Source organism: Equus asinus, chromosome 7 (genome assembly GCF_041296235.1).
Source record: "Equus asinus isolate D_3611 breed Donkey chromosome 7, EquAss-T2T_v2, whole genome shotgun sequence".
Classification (NCBI taxonomy): Eukaryota; Metazoa; Chordata; class Mammalia; order Perissodactyla; family Equidae; genus Equus; species Equus asinus.
The window spans coordinates 15,520,835-15,539,861 of NC_091796.1; the positions used below are offsets into that span (position 1 = coordinate 15,520,835).

Genomic DNA, 19,027 nt, shown 5'->3' on the forward strand with positions numbered 1-19,027 from the left:
TCCAGAGGGGTTTCACCTTATCCTCTGACAGGCGCAGAGTGGTGGCTGACTCAAGGCTGTGTTGAGGTTTTGTTAACTCTGCTCCTACCTCTGGGTGGCCTCTGCCCTTGGAGTGTAGCCTCCAGTGATCTCAGTCAAAAGCTCGGTGTGTTATTTAGAGCCTGTCTTCTCTGGTGGCTCCTGAACACGAAGTTTTGTCTCTTATATATCTTGAGACTTCCAAAACTTCTCTCCTACTTTTCAGGGGCTTTCTTCTTAGCTTCTTGTCCTCTCGTCCTACACAGCTGAAGAATTCAGCTGAGGGTCAAGCTCACCTCCCTTTTCACCTCTCTTCTCACCAGGACTTGGCCTCTATTTCTTTACCTGAGTTCTCTATATGTAATAGAATATAAATTCTTTCTTATAAAAGTCCCTTCTCTCATTCTTTAAGACTTCATCTCAGAGTCTGTATTAAATTAATTCCAGATAACCTTCTTTTCATGTCCTTTTTTAAAATCTAGAATGAAAATTTTATATTATTCTCTTACCTTTCTTCTCTTGGGGTCCTCAAGTCCTGGCTGCATTGGCAGCCACACATTTTAACTTGTATGTGTGCAGTTTCATAAGATTTCCAGAGGCTCCACTGGGTTCCTTCCCTCCAGCCAGCAGCTCTGTGCCCAAATTCTCAGCTGCCTTGTGCCGAGAAGAAGAGTGGCAGATGTGCTAAGGGTTACAGTTCCTAGAATGTTGGATGTCTCCTCTGTGGCTTCCTTCTGTCTAGTATCTTAACCGTTCAATTCTTGGTGGTCTCAGCAGCTCTCCAGTACCTTCAAATTGATTTTTAATTTTATTGTATCAGACTTTCCAGTTGCTCCTGGTGGGAGCATTGTATACCCAAACTTCTCCATCATAGCCAGAAGCTATGCTTAAATTTAATGTTTTCATTATTTTATTTAAAGAAAAACTTGTCAGTTAAATGTGAATGAAAAAGTAATGCATTAACACAATAAAAATTACACAAACGATAATAAAAAGTTACCTCTCCAGTATTCCAGTCTTAGAGTCTTTTTCTCTGGAGGCAACGTTGCAGTTTCTTATACATCTGTCTATATATATCATGTGTAGATATGTACATGTATGTATATATCCCTCTTGCTAACATATTTTAAATTTTAATTATGAAATACTTCACACGTGCTAAAAAGAATGGAGAATGTAACAAAAATCCTTGTACCCACAATCCAGGTTTAAGAAATGTTAACATTTTACCATATTTCTTTAGATCCTTTTTTCCTTAAGAAATAAAATGGTGTAATGTAATTGAATCCCTGTTTTTAAAATCTACCAGTTCTTATTATAATTCTCTTTTTTCCAATCAGTATGATTTTCAAGATTTATCATGTTCACATGTGCAGATGCCCTTCATTCATTCTAATTTACATGTGTTATTCCTTAGATTACTCCCCTGCCAAACCCTCTTGTTTTGTTATTTGTTTTGTCTTTTTTACATAAATGTTAACATATTGTACCATATATTCTGGACTTTACTTTTCTCACAGAACTTGTTTATGGTTAAAATATGTGATAGTAAGATTTATTTTGCACCCCTTCCTGACTTATGGAAAAGTAAAAAAAAAATATATGTATATATATATTCATCTCAGAACCTGTATTAAAGTAATTCCAGATAATTGTATATAGGGGGACAAGTTTATGAGAATCTTTAATGTCAATGCTACAGTGAGGATTGTACAGAACATTTTGATGGATTCCAGACATATTCTGAACCTTTGGTATATCCCAAGATTTACATATAGTCTATTTAGGAAAAATAGAAATTAACCTGGTCTTGGTTTCCTTACCTAAGTACTCCATATATAACGTAATATTTCATACCTAATATAATATAATATTTCACATACAACGTGTTACATACAACATAATGTAACATAAATGTTTCTCTTTAAAAAAGTTTCTTCTCTCATTGTTCTTAAGACTTCACTTGAGAACATGTATTAAATTAGTTTAAGAAATTTAGTTGCTGACAATCTTTTTTTTCATCTTTTTATTTAATTTAGCAAATTGTTAGGTGCTTTAAGATTGGCAATGTATATTATTCTCTTATTTCTATTCCTTTTTTAGGTCTGCAATATTTTGATAGCATTTTACTCCATTAAGATTTATTGATTCGTTTTATGTGCTTAGCTCTTTGCTAAGTAATATTGTGGATAGTCATGGAAATAATTAATGGTCCACATGGAGGTTAAAATTTAATTGAAGAGAAATGAATTGATCATTAAACCACACTAAAGTGCTAATGGTTTGAGGTGAGATTTGGAGTGGACCATAAAGGATAACGAAGATTTGATTTTGGAAAGCAGAGAGGGGAGGATCTTTATGAACAAGAACTCAGATGTGAATACAAGAGGTGAAGAATGAAGAGTTTAACCATTCTATAGCTCAGGGTATACATTTGTGATAATGGGAAATTAAGTAGAATAGGAGATGGTCGTCAGTAGACCAAGAAGTTGAGAATTGATGAAGTAGATAGTAGGATGCCCATATCAATTTCAAGTAAGTTAGAAGATGCAATCAGCGTTTTAGGAAGCTGAGTGGATCAGAGCAAGGGGAGGGAGATCAAGTAGAAGGCCTTGAAGAAATTTGGAAAGTTCAACCAGATACAGCCTTCAGAGAGGCCTCTGCACTTTGGCCCAGTAGTTCCATTTTTAAGACTTCCAGGAAAGTATTCCAAAATGTGTGATGTCTGAAGAACAAAGAACTGGATCATGGCAACAATTTGAAGTAACTTGTTTTTTTTTCACATATTCCTGCTTCCTGCTACCTTTTTACTTCAAATCCCAGTGAGTCCAGGGGTGGGGAATTTTCCTGCAGTCTGAAACAGTGATTGGATTCCCCTGAATTGAAAGATGTGGAAGCCCCAGATTCTTAACCAGGGAGCTCTGGAGGGTACATAGAGGAGCTTCTGGGGTTCATGAATTTTCTGAAATTACATGAAAGATTTCAGATTATTTATATTTTCTAGACAGAGAGTTTCAGTTTATGAAAGAACTCTGTGATGTCTCTCAAATTAATAACATCACTTAAAAGATTTACTTCCTACACATCTCAATCTTATCTCTTCAGAGACTTCTGGAACCAAATAGAAAGAAGCCAAGTGATTATATTATGTTGAACCATATGAAATTGCCAATATCTAATTTAGTAGTTTTGACATACAAAAATAGCAATTTCATATCATCTAACCTAATATATCTTTAAATAGCTTTTTTGTACTTTTTAAATATAAAGGTATTCATTTTAGGAGTGTAGGTGTTAGTTAAGCAGTATATTTTGTACTTAAATATACTTAGTTATTTCAATAAGGTAGTTATGTTCTGGTTATATTTCCTCAGTTTCTACATTCCATGAACTTAATACCTTTAGATATGTACCTTTTCAATTTATGCAATATTAGGAGTATTTCTCTTGTGTATTTAAGATTTCTGCTGTGGTAAAAGGACAGGGAAATGAAGGAAAGAAAAATGAAAGATAGGGGAACAGAAAAGGTATATGGTACAGTATAAGAATAGCAAATAGGTTCAAATTGTTCAGTAACTGACTATTGGTTAGGCTCTGTCCCGAGCTCCTCGGTAATGAAAATTCTTAGGCTCCTCTGGCTCAGGGGTACAAGGCGAGCGCCATGATGGATCTGCCTGTCTGCTGTGTCTGCCAATGAGCATGGAAGGGCTGTGCGGTGGACTCACAACACTAGTTTGCTGTTCCATTCATTCTGTTGATCTAATCAGAATTTCTTTGTTAGAGTATTAACATTTCTCCAAAATGATGGATTATATGACTATCATAAGTATAGTTTGGCAGTTAAAACTTTGAGTCAAGAACACCAAATTTAACTATAAGCTGTTTCTTAGAAGAGTTCTGATAACCAGCAATAATACACTTTAGCTTGAAGTTTCTTTTTTTCTTTTGTTTTGTTTTTTCGTTTTCTCAAGTTTCACCATTCTTTTATTTTCAATTCAGCAAAAAAACAAGAAAAAATATAATTGAAATGAGGAGACGTTTTAAACCTAACTTTTTTTTCCTTTGTAGGTTGCTTTCTGAGTCTAAACAGCACAACATTTTAAGAAAAGCAAGATCTTATATAAAACAGAGAAAGTATGATGAAGCAGTAAGTATGCAGGCCTTGTTATGTAAACAGCTGATCATCATTTTGGATACGGGGAGGGGCAAGGTATGGCCATGGAGAGCACAGTGGGCAGGCCAGGGAGCTTTCCTGAACCCTCAAGATAGGATTGTATTTCCTAAGTAGCTGCTTTTGCCATGGGCATACTTCTCTTGTTTCAGATAATGTTATGGGTAAACTTTTTTAGGTTAGCATTAGAAATGAACAATTGCCATTTGCTATGATGACAAAGTGTATTCCAGGTTTCTATCACCTTACTTATGCATAATATTTTAGAACATGACATATTTGTACATTTGGAATTATCTACACACTATCAGAAGTCTAATATTTATATTGAAGCTTTGACTCCTCCGGCTCCTACCCTACTATGTTTTTCATTGACTTTCTCTTTGTTAAATGGTCACATAATTTTAAACTATGATAGAATTCTATTAGTAGTTTCTAAAATTGCCTGAGTAATACCATGTATTTCTAATGCTTATTTTTGTATTGCTTTTAAAATGGTAAGCTGTTCTCCTCCTCCAAAATACTAAGCTATTTTAATGATGTTTTATTACTGATTTGGGTAGTCTGATATGAGAAAGTAAAAAAATGATATAAATGTGGGCATCTCTGTTATTTGGGACGTCTAGTAGAGGGCCTTCATTTCTTTCTTTCATGTACTCTGAAGATAATTTCCACAAAATGAATGATTTTAAATCACTATATTAAATCACAGATAGATACATTTAAAATGCCCTTTCTTATCAAGATTTATAGATTTTTGTTTGTTTGAGGAAGATTAGCCTTGAGCTAACATCCGCTGCCAATCCTCCTCTTTTTGCTGAGGAAGATAGGCCCTGAACTAACATCTATGCCCATCTTCCTCTACTTTATATGTGGGACGCCTGCCACAGCATGGCTTGACAAGCGGTGCCGTATCCATACCCGGGATCCGAACTAGCAAACCCCAGGCCTCCGAAGCGGAATGAGCGAACTTAACTGCTGTGCTACTGGGCTGGCCCCTCTTATCAAGATTTAAACATTCATTTTATTCAGGAATTTTTCTTCTACTTTGCAAGAAGATCCTCGAACAATTAAAATCTGTCCTTGATCAGGCATCTACAGTTACTCACTCTAATTTTAATAATTTTCCTTCCTTTGACACTTAGGTTTTCTTATTCTTTCCATGTGGCAAGTTATATTTTTCTTTCTCTGTAGATCTCCCTTTGCAAGGAGCTGATTCATCTTGCATTGAAAGGATTGTCCTATTATCACACTTACGACAGATTCTTTTTGGGCATCACCGTTGTTCTTGGTTTCGTGGGATGGACATCTTATGCTTCTTTGTTGATCCTCAAGTTTCATTCCAACCTTCCCAGAGGTGGTAGTAGAGAAGTTAAGGTATGTTCAGAAACTATAATGGAGATTCAGATGATGGTGTAAAATCACTAGGACTGAGGAAAGAAATCAAATCAAATCACTTGTAATGAGTTCATACAGTGTGCAGGTTGATGCAGCTAACTCTTATCTTTTACTTGCTTTTGTTCTTTTTTTCTCAATTATCTCTGTTTCTTTAGTTGGGAAAAGAGTGTATTAATAATAATGGCCCTTTAACTGAAGCGGGCTATAAAGATACCTGTATAATTTAAATTCTCCTGTGACACTGTGTTGATTTTCTGTTCTTTTCTGTGATTATTTCCCATGTTGTAAGTATTCCATATCTTTCTAGTACAGGTGGTCAGAAAACTACTTCAAAGCAATATATTTAACTTTATCTGATATTAAAAGAATAGGAGCTGGAAAGCAACAAATCACCATTCAAAGGCTTCTTTTTAAATAATGTATATGTTTTCTGGAACTGTTCTTACCTTATTTCAACTTTATGAAATTCTTAAATACAAATTTCCAGAACTTTCTATTTATCCTCATTTTAAGAATTAGTCCCTAGTTTACTTTTTCAATGCAGAAAAAAACCTCTAATAGTGTTTCATATAAATGAGAAAATATAACAGTACATATATGGTTTTACTACGTTAAAACACTTTACTCTTTTAAAATATGTTGCTAACTTTCCAGATAGGATATTATTAATAATAACAGTCTGCAAACATTTCCAGTGGTAACTTTTTACAATTTTATATTTTATTTTTCTGTAATAGAAGGAGAACAGTAGTGTTTTTTCCCAGTTTTTTATAGTACTTTAAAACATCTTAAATAATTTCCTCCAAGTAATTTTCATTATTTGAATGTATGTGAAATTGGCTAGAATAGGAATAATTTCTCACATGGTAGGAAAAGAGACAGAAACAATCGTGTTTTAGTAATGGATATGTCTTGGCATTCTGCTAGGTAGTTTAAATTTATTTTGCCATTTTAAACTCATAACAATGCTGAAAGTAGGATTATAATTTCTCTTTACAAAAGAGGAAACAAGCTGTTTAAGTAACTTGCAAAAGGCCACTCAGCTAGGATGTGGAGGAGCTGAGGTTTGAGTCCAGAATAGTCTTGTGCCAGATGCTGCCTTTTCATATTCATCTTGATGTTCAGGCTATTGTGAAAGGATATGTCTTTAGGTTGATGTGTCAGCAGTTTTGTAGCTGATAGTTCTTCTTTATTATTAATCTGATAATACAGCAAATATTTAATTGAGTGTACAGTACAATACTAGATGCTGCATAGGCTGTACAAAGAAATGTAAAATTCAGATTCTGTTCTCAAGAAGCTTAGAATTAAGTAAAGTAGGTAAGAGATGTACACACATAACCACCTTATCAGATACAGGTCACTATACTACACACGTTATAAAAGACAACTTTAACATTTAACAATTTTAATATATGTTAGGTTTAGTGTGATGCAAAGATTATCCTATTTTAAATAAAGGAGAGCTCACTTTAGCTAGGGTGATGATACCAGGAAAAAGTAAGTCTTGGTGGAACTTTAACACTCAGACTATAAGGAGATGAGCATTAAAGCAAATAGAATCATATAAACAGAGGCAGAGCTGGGATAATAGGTAATGTTTCCTGAGCCCCTCCATTCCAGGACTGTCCCGGTGCTTTATGTGCGCTATGCAGTTAAGCTTATCACCACCCTAAATTTGGCAGTTATGATTATCATTATATAGTTGGGGGAATTTAGGCTCAGAGAGAGATATATTTTCTTTAAGGACACACTGATGTTAATGACAGAACTAATATTTTGTAATACTTAAATTTATGCTCTTTCTATACCATGCTGCCTTCAAAATAAATAGTTCAAGTTGGGGAGAATGTGGGAAGTTTGTTCAAGTGCCTATTAAGAGCTAATACTGACAATATAGATTAGACTGAACTAATCAAAGGCCTCAAACGCTGGACTATAGGCGTTAGACTTTATTTAGTTGGCGTATCAGCTAGTTCTCTGTGACAGAGAAACAGACCCAGTAAAATCTACGTATTAAGAGACTGAGTGTGTGGGGCCAGCCGGGTGGCACAGCAGTTAAGTGCACACATTCTGCTTTGGCAGCCCAGGATTTGCCAGTTCGGATCCCAGGTGCAGACATGGCACTGCTTGGCAAGCCATGCTGTGGCAGGCGTCCCACATATAAAGTAGAGGAAGATGGGCATGGATGTTAGCTCAGGGCCAGCCTTCCTCAGCAAAAAGAGGAGGATTGGCAGCAGTTAGCTCAGGGCTAATCTTCCTCAAAAAAAAAAAAAAAGAGAGAGACTGAGTATAAGGAATTGGCTTATGTGATTGTGGGGACTAGTTAGGCAAGAGGCCTAAATCCATAGGTCAGGCCATCAGGAAGCGCAGACTGGAAAACTTGCAGACAGGATCGGAAGCTGCACTCAACAGGTGCAGTGTCTTCCTCGGGGAAGCCTCCGTTCTGCTCTTAAAGCCTTTCAGCCGATTGAATTGGGCCCACTCCAATTATCTAGGATAATCTCCCTTACTTAAAGTCAACTGATTATGGACTCTAATCACATCTACAAGATACTTTCACAGCGACACTAGATTAGTGTTTGATTGAATAACTGGGGACTATAGCCTAGCCAAGTTGACACATAAACCTGACCATTACAGTTGAGGTCATTGCAAGTATTTTGAACACTTTGATTCTGTTGGCAAAAACATTCTGATTCCTCTTCAGTGAGTTTATAATCTGGTGAAGTGACACAATCTAAACAATTGGGAAGAAAGACTAAAATGCCAGTAGTTGATAGCAGTGATGAAGGGAGGCGTGGAGAACGGTTAGGAGGTACGGGGAGTGCAGCTGTGCACGTATTAGGGCATGATGCTTGCAGTTGGGGTGCAGGCAGGCTTCGCAGAGGAGGTTATTGCTGAAGTGAAATCTTAAAAGGTAAGTAGGCTAGCCCAGTAGGAAAAAAGGAAAAGACACGCATCTGTCAGATGAGGAGAGAGGCAGCACAGCTTGGAAGAGCTGCAAGTCTTCAATAGGGCCAGACTCTAGAGGGCCTGACGGGAGCGAGAGATGAGCTGCAGCAAGTGTTATCCTCCATTGCCGCATGAGGAGACCGCTTTAGACAAGCTAAATGCTGTAGTCAAATTGACAAGCAAATAGAATGGCAGCACTGGAATTAAATTTAGGTCTGACTCCAAAGTTTATGTCAATTCTACATGACAGTGTCCCCAGATTATACAGGTCGTTTCTAATTTATCACTGTTACAGGCAAGTATGCAGCGAATATTCTGTTTTCTTTAAATGTAATTTGCCGCAGCTGCTCTGACTTGAACTCTGCATTTTACTTCCATAGTCTCTTTTCCTTTGCTTCTGCCAGGTCAGATGTCTTTTGCTTTAGAACAAAATATCTTTGTTTTGCCATACGCTTTCCCTTGTTCTCTTATTAACTCGTAAAATCCCCAAATATTAATCCCTTAAACCAATCCCATGATTCCGTCTCCACCTGTATGGTTTAAACTCCTTGAAGGCCCGTACCTAGTACTGACCATAGCATAGAGTATGCGACTTATTAATTGTTTCCTGGTTGCAGGAGTAATCAATGCACATGGCATGGTTCATTATTGTCGGGTGTTTTTGGGGGAGCCGAAGAGAGGCGGGGAGTCAATTCATGATGAAGTAGAAAATGTCTGCCACTCTCGTTATTTGCAAATCCTTTCAATTTTTACTTCAGCTGAACCAAATTCTTTATGATTTAGTTTCCAACAAGTAGATGTCATTTGTAATGTCTATTACTTTATATATCAAGGGATTAGGTAATTATACCGTATTGTACTGACGCTAGAAAATTCCTTGAGTATTTTTTTAGGTACTCCTTTAAGCTTCTTTTCTTATTATTTTACTGTTCTCAAAATGATGTGAAACCAGTCTCACCTGTTACAAGGAATACACGCCTCAGCCGCCTTCAGTTTCAGAGACTCCCCCTGTCCACACCCATTTGGTATTTGCTCCTTCCCCTCCCGTCCCCTTGCTTTGGGACCTCCATTGCTAGCTCGAACATTCATTTCCAGCTGTTCACTGAAGGGTTTCTGTAGTGACTTCTGGGACTAATGCAGAAAAGTAGAAGAGGAAAGAAGAAAAATAAAGTTAATAATAGCAGCCATTATTTATTAAACAGTAGTAATATTTTGGGCATTTTGTTAACTTCTTTACATAATCTCATTTAAGCATTACCAATGTTGATAAATACATATGGAATCATTCTCATTTTATAGATGGGGTGAAATTAAGCCTCAGAAAAGTTTTGTACTTTGCTCATGGTCATGTAGTGAGCAAGTGACAGAGCCAGGATCTGAATTCTTACCTATGTAGCTCCAAACTCTTAAACACAATGCTGTGTTTCACCTTCTTTTTACAACTATGCCCTAGTTTCTCTTTGCTTCTTACTTCTTTCCTGGTGATATTTTATTCCAGTAGGGAGGAATTATAAAGAGGAAAAAAGTTTTGTGCTTTTCCTCTCTAAATTCCCCTACTCTGGAAGGTAATTCTTAATTCTCAGCTTATTTAGCTTTGGCTAGCAAAGCCAGGGGAAAATAGAGAGAGAAAACAAGGAACAGGGGCCGGAGAGCACCACATTGCCCCTCCATTCCTGGTTTTGTTCTCCTGTACTATTCTTAGCATCACACCTTTCCATAATCATTATGTATGTGATTCATATCAGTATATATGTGATACTGTTCTTAGCATCACTGCTTTCCCAGTCATTGGAACTTCTGTCCCTGACGCATCATTACTCCTGGCCCAGAGCACCCATGGGCCTGCGTAGCCCATGGAGGCCATCACTGGTGACTTACATTGAGGAACTCCTTTCTTGCTTGGCAGGTGGTTGGGAAGAGGAGATATGACTGAATGAATCTACTGTGGGTGGTCAGTGGAGAGAGAAGCGTGGGCAGCATGTCAAGTTGGAGTTTGAATAGATGGAAGCATTGTCCCAAGTGAAAATAAGGCACATAGTTTCTTGTGGATTAAATGGGTTTTTGTAAGCTAGTCAGAGAATTCAATCAACATTTATAAAATTGTTACTAAGGAGAAAGATGTTCAGAGTTCCGAACAAGTTACTTGCAAACAAACTTGGAACATAGTCACTTTTAAACTGAGAATTGCTTAATTGCAGCAATTCCAGGCTATCTAGCCTTTTCTTCTGGAATATGCTGCTTTAATGACAGATTTCTTAAAATGCAGTTCTTAGATTAATCATCTAGTTGTAGAACCATTGGGAAAAAAGTAATATAGTTTCTTCACTTTATAAAATCTCTTAAAAGCCTGTCAATTAGCATGAATTTGGAAGTGTTTCAACGTTTTGTTTGATTTTCAGAAACCAAGCCGTCTCCTGCAATATAGTTTTGTAGCTATTGGTGTTTTAGTAGCATTTTTCCTGCTGATTCAAGCATATCCCTGGACTTATATCATCTATTGTTTATTGCCAGTGCCAATATGGTATGCGGTTCTAAGAGAGTAAGTAACACATCTTGCTGTCTTGTTTTTTCACTTCACTGATAATTAAATCTGTATTTAAAATGCATTAGATTTCTGTAGCATAAGTCATCAAAGATATTTATAATACCCTCAAATCTCCAGGCCCTCTCACTTCATTTATAATAGTGTAAATGTTGCATATATCCCTTTTTGTTTTACCATTCCCTTTTGACTTCATCTTTATTGCCCTGAAGTAGCATTGACTTTGTTCCCTTCTTTGGGTACCTTTTATAAGAAAAATATGGAATAAAAATAAAATAATTAATATCGTTTGTACCATACCAGGAGTAGCTTAGATTTTGAACTTGTCTCACCATCTCAGATTCCAGTGTATCTTCGTGTTTCATGAAGAAATTTGCATAGTTTCTTTCCAAACATTTTTGCCCCTCCTTTCCTATCCATCATGTAAATCTAGATAAATGAAGCTTTGTAATGAAACCCAATCTAGTAATGCGTGCATACAAAGAGGAGTGGATATTAGTCACGTGTGCTGAGTGCTTCTGCACAAGTGGATTTCAAATGGATTCTTAGAAAACATCAGAGGTGGGGATCTCAGGCAAGTTTCAAGCACTTTGAAGTAAAACCACTAAAACGTTGTGCTGGTTCATGGTCACAGGCAGCGAGGGTCATGTTTCAGATCTTGTTGATTTCTATATTTGCACCAATAATCTAGAATTTAAACTTAGTCTTGGATATCCAAGGATCCTCTGAGAAAACCAGACCCCTAAAACAGCCCAGGGAGTGAGAACCCAGAATAAAAGGGTATTTTCAGCATTGGCTAGCATGTGTGTCATTTTTTATACAATTTACATTTTTTATACATTTTTTATACATTTTATACTTTATACATTTTTTATACATTTTATAAAAAAATACAACGTGTATTTTTTTCTAATTTTTGCTAACTCCAGCTTTGACCATCTCTTCCATTCTTTAAAAACGTTAAGTTTTAAAAATATTAAAATGTTAAAAATGTAGAAAATAAAATTAATATTGAAATATTTATTAGCATCTTAAGATATAAAGCAAAAAGACACTGACAAAAGAACATGCTGTTACTTCTCCATTTGAAAGGAATAGGGTTGCTAGATATACATATTTAAATCATATTTTTTTCTAATGTCATTTAATCTGCTTTTAAAATTTTAGAATGAAAAGTTTTATCCTTATAGAAAATTCACTTTTCTACAGAACCCCTCCTGAATTAAATGTACTAATTATGAAGATGACATGTATGTTTAAATTTTAAGGGAAAATGTGATTTTGAAAGTATGTTGTGGGCCGGCCCCATGGCCGAGTGGTTAACTTCTCGTGCTCTGCTTGGGCGGCCCAGGGTTTTGCTGGTTCAGATCCCTGGTGCGGACATGGCACTGCTCATCAGGCCATGCTGAGGCAGCATCCCACATAGCACAGCCAGAGGCACTCACAACCAGAATATACAACTATGTGCTGGGGAGCATTGGGGAGAAGAAAAAAAAAGAAGATTGGCAACAGTTGTTAGCTCAGGTGCCAATCATAAAAAAAAGGTATGTTGTATTCTTTCTTCTTGATAGATTATATAGAAAATAAAACACAGAAATTCACTTTCCTCTAGAAAAAAATCTTTTAAATGATTTAACAAAATCCTCTCTTGTTTCTCTATGCTTATTCACTGTTGAGAACAAAAGAAACATCCTCGTTTTGACTGATGTTAGCTTTTCTTTCCTACATGACACCTTAATAGTTTTGATAATATTATGTAGCCATTGTTTTCAATCAGAAAACGGTCATAAACCAAATCATACTGACTTTCCTAATTAACTATTTAATAATTCACTACAAATGCTAGTTTTTTTTTTCTAGAAATGAAATGTAAAATGTACTCAAGTATGTCACGCATTTTTAATGGTTATGTATTCACATTTAATTACAATTAGTGTATAATTTAGTGACATCTTAAATTGGGTTTGGAAAAGGTTATTTAACTCAGTGAAAAAGTGCAATAAAGATTTTCTCTACCTAGGGCCGGCCCCGTGGCCAAGTGGTTAAGTTCACATGCTCCGCTTCAGGGGCCCAGGGTTTTACCGGTTCAGATCCTAGGCACAGACATGGCACTGCTCATCAGGCCATACTGAGGTGGCCTCCCACATAGCACAACCAGAAACACTCACAACTAGAATATACAACTATGAACTGGGGGGCTTTGGGGAGAAGAAAAAAAAAAAGAGTGGTAACAGATGTTAGCTCAGGTGCCAATCTTTAAAAAAAAAAAGATTTACTCTACCTAGATTAGGAAAGTCTACCTTTATTTCATTAAGATAGATGAGATTTCAGTATAAGATTAACCTTGGTGAATTTAAAAAATTTTTTCAGTTTTATTCGTTTGAGTTCATTGTATTTTATTTCTGGTATTATATCTGTAATTGCATGTACCCATGTTTAAACTAAGATCAAACAAGACATTTCTTGTCATTGATGTTTATAAAAAACCAAGCAAATTTTTGTGGTTATATCAAATTAATTCAGAAATTGCAGTTTTTCCTAAAATACTTCTAGATTTAAAAAAAATAATTTAGGTAATCAAAGCCATTGAAATAAATCTTTTCAAGATTATCTCAGTTTTTGAATAATGAAAATTCCCTGATTTCTAGCTCTGTGGAATGTTTTTATTTTTTATTATTTATGACCCAATATGTGATTCAATATGGAGTGTAAATAATCTTTTTATGAATAATCTCGTTAAACAGATTTCAAGTTATTCAAGACCTTGTTGCATCACTCTTGAGCTGCCCTCCGAGTCATTTTGTTGGATACCTGTTAGTCTCTACCCTGGGAATTGAAGTATTAGTAAGTCATTAACCACATTACAACATTTTCAGATTGCTTTCATATATATGTAACTCCTTTTAAATGACCTGATTTTTCATTTCTTCTTTGGAATGCATTTCTAGGTTCTCAGTTTTTTCTACCGCTATATGCTTACAGCTGGACTTATTGCGTTTGCGGGTTGGCCATTTATCACTCAGTTGTGGACTCGAGCAAAGGTATAAGTACTCATTTTGACACTAGACAGGTTAGGAGCTACTTTGTTTTGATATGTGTTTGACTCAGGGAATTGTTCATTTTTAGAGAAAAGGGCACAGTGAGTCCTTGCGTAAAGAGCCTGGTCCTTTTGACAGGAGGACTAAGGCTGCCTTTAAAGTTTCAGTGATTCAAACAGACTCGCGTGTCAAAATGAGCTGGTCGTGTGGTGATTGAAATACTCTGGAAGCGGAGCTGGTAGGTCTTCCTCTGAAGCATTTCCTGAATTCCTTTAGCCTCCGATGTCTAAATGGTGGAGCAGCTGAGGAGCTGCCCAGAGCAGCGCAGTGGCAGAGGGGGCCACGCTCTGAGCTTGAGTGAGAGGAGTCACCTCTCTCCTGGCCCTGAGCCACCTTGTGTTTTTTCTGGAGAAGTATATATTCATGATAGATTATTTTAAAATATAATTATTCCTGATTTCCTTCCTTTAGGTAGGGAATTACAATGTGCTTCTACAGTGAATACTCTCATGTTTCCGCTTTAATACTTTGATGGAGGTAGCGGCAGATGGAAATATCTTCTTTCGACCCTATGAGAACTTATACAGTTCTCCAATTAAAAGTATTTTCACTTATTTCCCTCCTTGGCTCAATCATTTGATTATGATTGCAGGCCAACTTTCTTACAGATGTAATCAATATATGGTATAACATAAATTGAATGAATGCTTTGAAATATCAGGCCCAGGTTTAAATCCTGGTTGTTTCATTTACTAGTCATAGACCTGATGCTACTTATGTTTTAACATCTCTGAGCTCAGTTTCCTCATCTGAAATATTGTGAATAATAAAAGCTACCACTTGAGGTTATTGTGACAATAAAAGATAACACTCATATTATACCTAACATGGTACCTACTCTATGACAGATCCTTCACAAATAGTAACTGTATTACTGTTTGAAGGAAATAGATGTAAGCCTTTGCATTTTCCATGTAGTCTGTGAAACACTGAAGACAGTTTTCTTAACCATATTTGTCTAAAGGTAACTTTTTCTTTATTTTAGAGGACCTCACTGAATTGGATTTTCTTCTCTTTGCTCCTGGCAGTGTTCCCTCTGATGCCTGTTGTAGGACGAAAGCCAGATATCTCTCTAGTGTATGAACAATATTTTAACTTATTTTCTTTTCAATACAATTGTTTTTCTCAATTAACACTGTGACATATGAACCTAATCTTGGTTATGAGTTTAAAATTACGTGAACAAACTGGAAGTTAAAATGCTAATATCAAACCATTAGTCATAATTTTGGCCCAGGCTCTGAGAGTCAATACAGCTCTCTGGAGATGCTTCTGGGCCTTCACAAAAAATGAAATTGTACCAAACAGTGATAACTTAAAATGCAAAGAATAAAAGGTCTAGAAGGTTTTGTATTTTCTCTATATTGGGGAATTAGTAAAAGGTTTCATATGAAAACATGTTTCTGTTGCCAAAACAAAAAGGTCAAAAAGCCATTGATATAATGCTATGTTTGCCTTGAAGCATGTCCACAGTTTAAAAGTCTTATAAAAATGAAATTTTCTCCTATTCTAATCTGAATTTAAAGATGTCCATGGGGAGAAACTCTGTCTTGACAATTTTCCCATGTTTAATCACTTAAATTGTTAGAAAAGTCTATATACCTTACCTGAATTCTCCATGCTGCTGTTGTATTTACTTCTCCTCAATATATCCTAAATAAATGTGTAAAATAGTTGGTTACCTTTACTTTTAACTTTGCTTTTAAATTATTATCAAGTAATCTACTGGCTCTGTGTATGTGTGTGTGTGCATGCATGGGCTTGCCAAGTTAAATGATCATTATTTCATTTACCATTTTCTCTCTTATTTTTAAATCATGTAATCACATTACTTTCTTTTGAACTCTGTATAAGAGCATTTTTTTTAGCATTTTAACCTAATCTTTAATCAATGAGGGTAAATCTATTTTAGCTGAAGGAAGATTAACTAAATGTTTTTTAAAGTATGTGCTAATTTGTGAGGCTCTACACACTTATCTCATTTCTGTAAGAATACTAATATGGACTAGATAACGAATTATTCCAGGAAGTCAGTTTATTATCACAGCCCCAAATAATTGTATTGAATTCTAAGACCATACTACCTAATCCATACTTTATTAGTGTTACTAAGTAAAAACATTTTGCAGCTATCATACACTACAAATAGTATGTGAGAGGATGAATTCAAATATTTTCATTTATTTCTTGCTTCGTGTTGCTCTGTGAGCTCTTCTCTTGTCTCTGGAAAGCGCCTTTCCATCCTTTAATCAGCGTCTGCCTGTCTGTCCTGCTCTAACAGTATTGACGTGGTTGAGCAGAATTTATCATGTGTTAAAAGGAAAAGAAATTGTGTAAATGGTCTTCGTAGAAATTTGCCACTTGCATATTGTAGTAAAGATGAATTCAGGAAGCAAACTTGTTAAAACGTGAGAAATTTAATTTGTATTTTTAAAAATTATGTTGTTTCCTTCTATACTTCTTAAATTCCTCAGTGATTTGTTTGTGTGGATTTCCTAGTAGCTATATTTGGAACTTCTTTATTTTTACTCCTCTTTCATGGAGAAATTTCTGGTCTCCATTTGATCTATCACCTCACCTCCCTTCTTTAGAAAATTGCAGTGCAAGATATGTGAAAACATGGATAAAATTAAAAGAAAAAGCAAATATATATATAACATAGTTGTAATATCCTTGTTACTCTAGTTCTGTGAAGTAAAAACATATCTGCCAGTGAATTAAAATACAAAATTATTTTTAAAAAAGCAAAAGCAAACAAAGAATCTTGATCATACGTGGCTATTTTTCATAAGTTTTAATGATAGTCCATGTTGAATGCATAACTACTTTTTTCCCTTATGATTTGCAAAGAGGATATTAGAAAAATAAATAAAAAACAAACACGCATTTTCCTGGGAATTCCTGCTTTGCAGTCTTCTTAGCCCTGCCCTTTGCTCTTTCTCATTTCTCTTAAACCAACTCCTTTTTGTTCTGTTATGTTGCTGGGTTCCGGATTCTGTCCTCAATTTCAGTCGTCCTATGTTATTCGGATTTTTAGGAGATGAGAGTCAGAGCTCAACATTAGTATACCGTTTCCTTGATGTCAGTTTCCTTCGACTTCAGAAACCATACTATAGCTGGTGTTCTTGAAATAGTAGAATTTGTTGTTTCATTACTGTACAAAGTGCCTCCCTTGCATGTTTCCTTGTGACTGCTGTCTTACTCTTCCTTTAGCCAGGAATAGCTGAGGAAAGCACCAAGGTCAATGATAAAAAGGAGCAATTTGTCGTGCTAGGAGTAGTATGGATTATAAATACAGATCCTTTTTGTATGAGTTAAATGCTTATAGTCAGAAAAATGTGTGTTTTAGATACTGATGATATGTTTGTTTAGCTATCTTTTATATTGTTTTCTGTAAATTTTTCCAATCAGGCTAAGAGTAATGGTAAATGGTATACATAAAAGTTTTAAAAATCAAATTATAGAAATAAGATAAAGATACTTAAAAAATAGTGACAAGTTACAAATAACTCCATCTCTATGGTATTTTTATCCTAAGATTTTCATTCTTATACCTGTGTATCCATTTTGCTAGTTCGTCTTGATTAAACCAAATGAGAAGGTCTACATTAGAGTAAAATGTCTCATATTTCATACGATATGTGTTCAGTCAATATCTTAAGGAAATTTGAAATTGTGAATTGTGTTTTAAAACAGAATGACTGCCGGCTTGCTGGTTCTTCTCCTATCCCTGTTTGTTGTAGCGTCTCTCACAAAAAGAAAAGATAGTTTTGTAAATGAAGAGCTACTGTTGCATCTATTACAGGTCAGTTACAGATTTTTGACACTATGGGATACTAATGATACACCAAAATGTATCTTATGGTTGTATTTCATTATGTTGTTACTGCGATGCTATCATATTTACTGTACTCAGTACCTGCCAGCTGAGAAGAAAGTTTTCTGTTTAAGGTATTACGTGGAAATATATTTTCTAAAAGGTATGAAATAACAAAAAGGTCTAAAGGGGGCAGCCCAAAGATGCCCAGAGAGCAGAGGTTAAGGAGACTTAAGAGGCATCTGTATTGACCAAAAAGCTGAGTTGAAAAGGGCCTCCTTTAGACTTGAGATTCTGTGTTGTTTTCATTTGGGTCAGGAAAAAGGTAAGCTTCTTTAAAGTGAAAGCAGCCTTTGAGTATATTTATGTGAAGAATAGCCAGTGTAAGACTAAAGACAAGTCCTAGGAGAAAATAAACTTTACCTTGGTTAGTGGCTTTGGTGTGTTGAAAAGAACTTTGAACTTGACATTTCAAAATTGAGACAGTTCCTGGTTATGCTGCATACTAGATGTGTGATTTTTAGTAATTTAACTTCAGTTTGTTTTTAATGGGTAAAGTGGAGATAATAACTAGTAGGGTTGTGAGCGATAGAGATTATATAATGTCATTCTGTAAAATTATAGCTTTTTTGTAGGTAAGAATGGAAACTACTTTTTTCTTTTAAACAATAAAAAATTTCAAAAACCTATCTAGACCACTAATTAAAAACTAAATAACTTATATGAGTCTTCTCAAAATATTTCCTCAGAACAAAGCTGGAATAATAATAGAAAGTATTTCCAAGAATAGTCTGAAATAAAATATATAACACTTAATAGATGTTAATTCATCCTTAGAGGACAGAGAACATATAAAAAGAGAAGAAATATTTTGTCAAAGCTCCTATCAAACCATTGGAACATGTCTTTCATTTTAAATGGTACACTGCCTGGCTTTACGCTAAAGCTCATGGTAGCACTGACAGAATTCACCTATAATAGTGAGTACTTTGACAGAAGTGAGTGTTTCTGAATCTCACTCTATAGGA

At 35.5% G+C, this 19,027-nt stretch overlaps 1 protein-coding gene across 15 annotated transcripts in view; it reads left to right on the forward strand.

The window, feature by feature from the left end:
- Window positions 1-19,027, forward strand: part of PIGN (phosphatidylinositol glycan anchor biosynthesis class N) — a 186,163-nt gene that overhangs the window by 51,083 nt on the left and 116,053 nt on the right. For all 15 annotated transcript variants that reach the window (XR_011504382.1, XR_011504380.1, XR_011504381.1 and 12 more), the window contains 7 exons: window positions 4,087-4,165; window positions 5,384-5,566; window positions 10,942-11,081; window positions 13,829-13,928; window positions 14,033-14,125; window positions 15,168-15,259; window positions 17,879-17,987. Coding sequence is in view for 12 of the 15 variants with exons in the window: in XM_070512917.1 (XP_070369018.1) it covers window positions 4,087-4,165; window positions 5,384-5,566; window positions 10,942-11,081; window positions 13,829-13,928; window positions 14,033-14,125; window positions 15,168-15,259; window positions 17,879-17,987 (796 nt within the window). In the remaining 3 variants the exon portion in view is untranslated. The remainder of the gene's footprint in view (window positions 1-4,086; window positions 4,166-5,383; window positions 5,567-10,941; window positions 11,082-13,828; window positions 13,929-14,032; window positions 14,126-15,167; window positions 15,260-17,878; window positions 17,988-19,027) is intronic.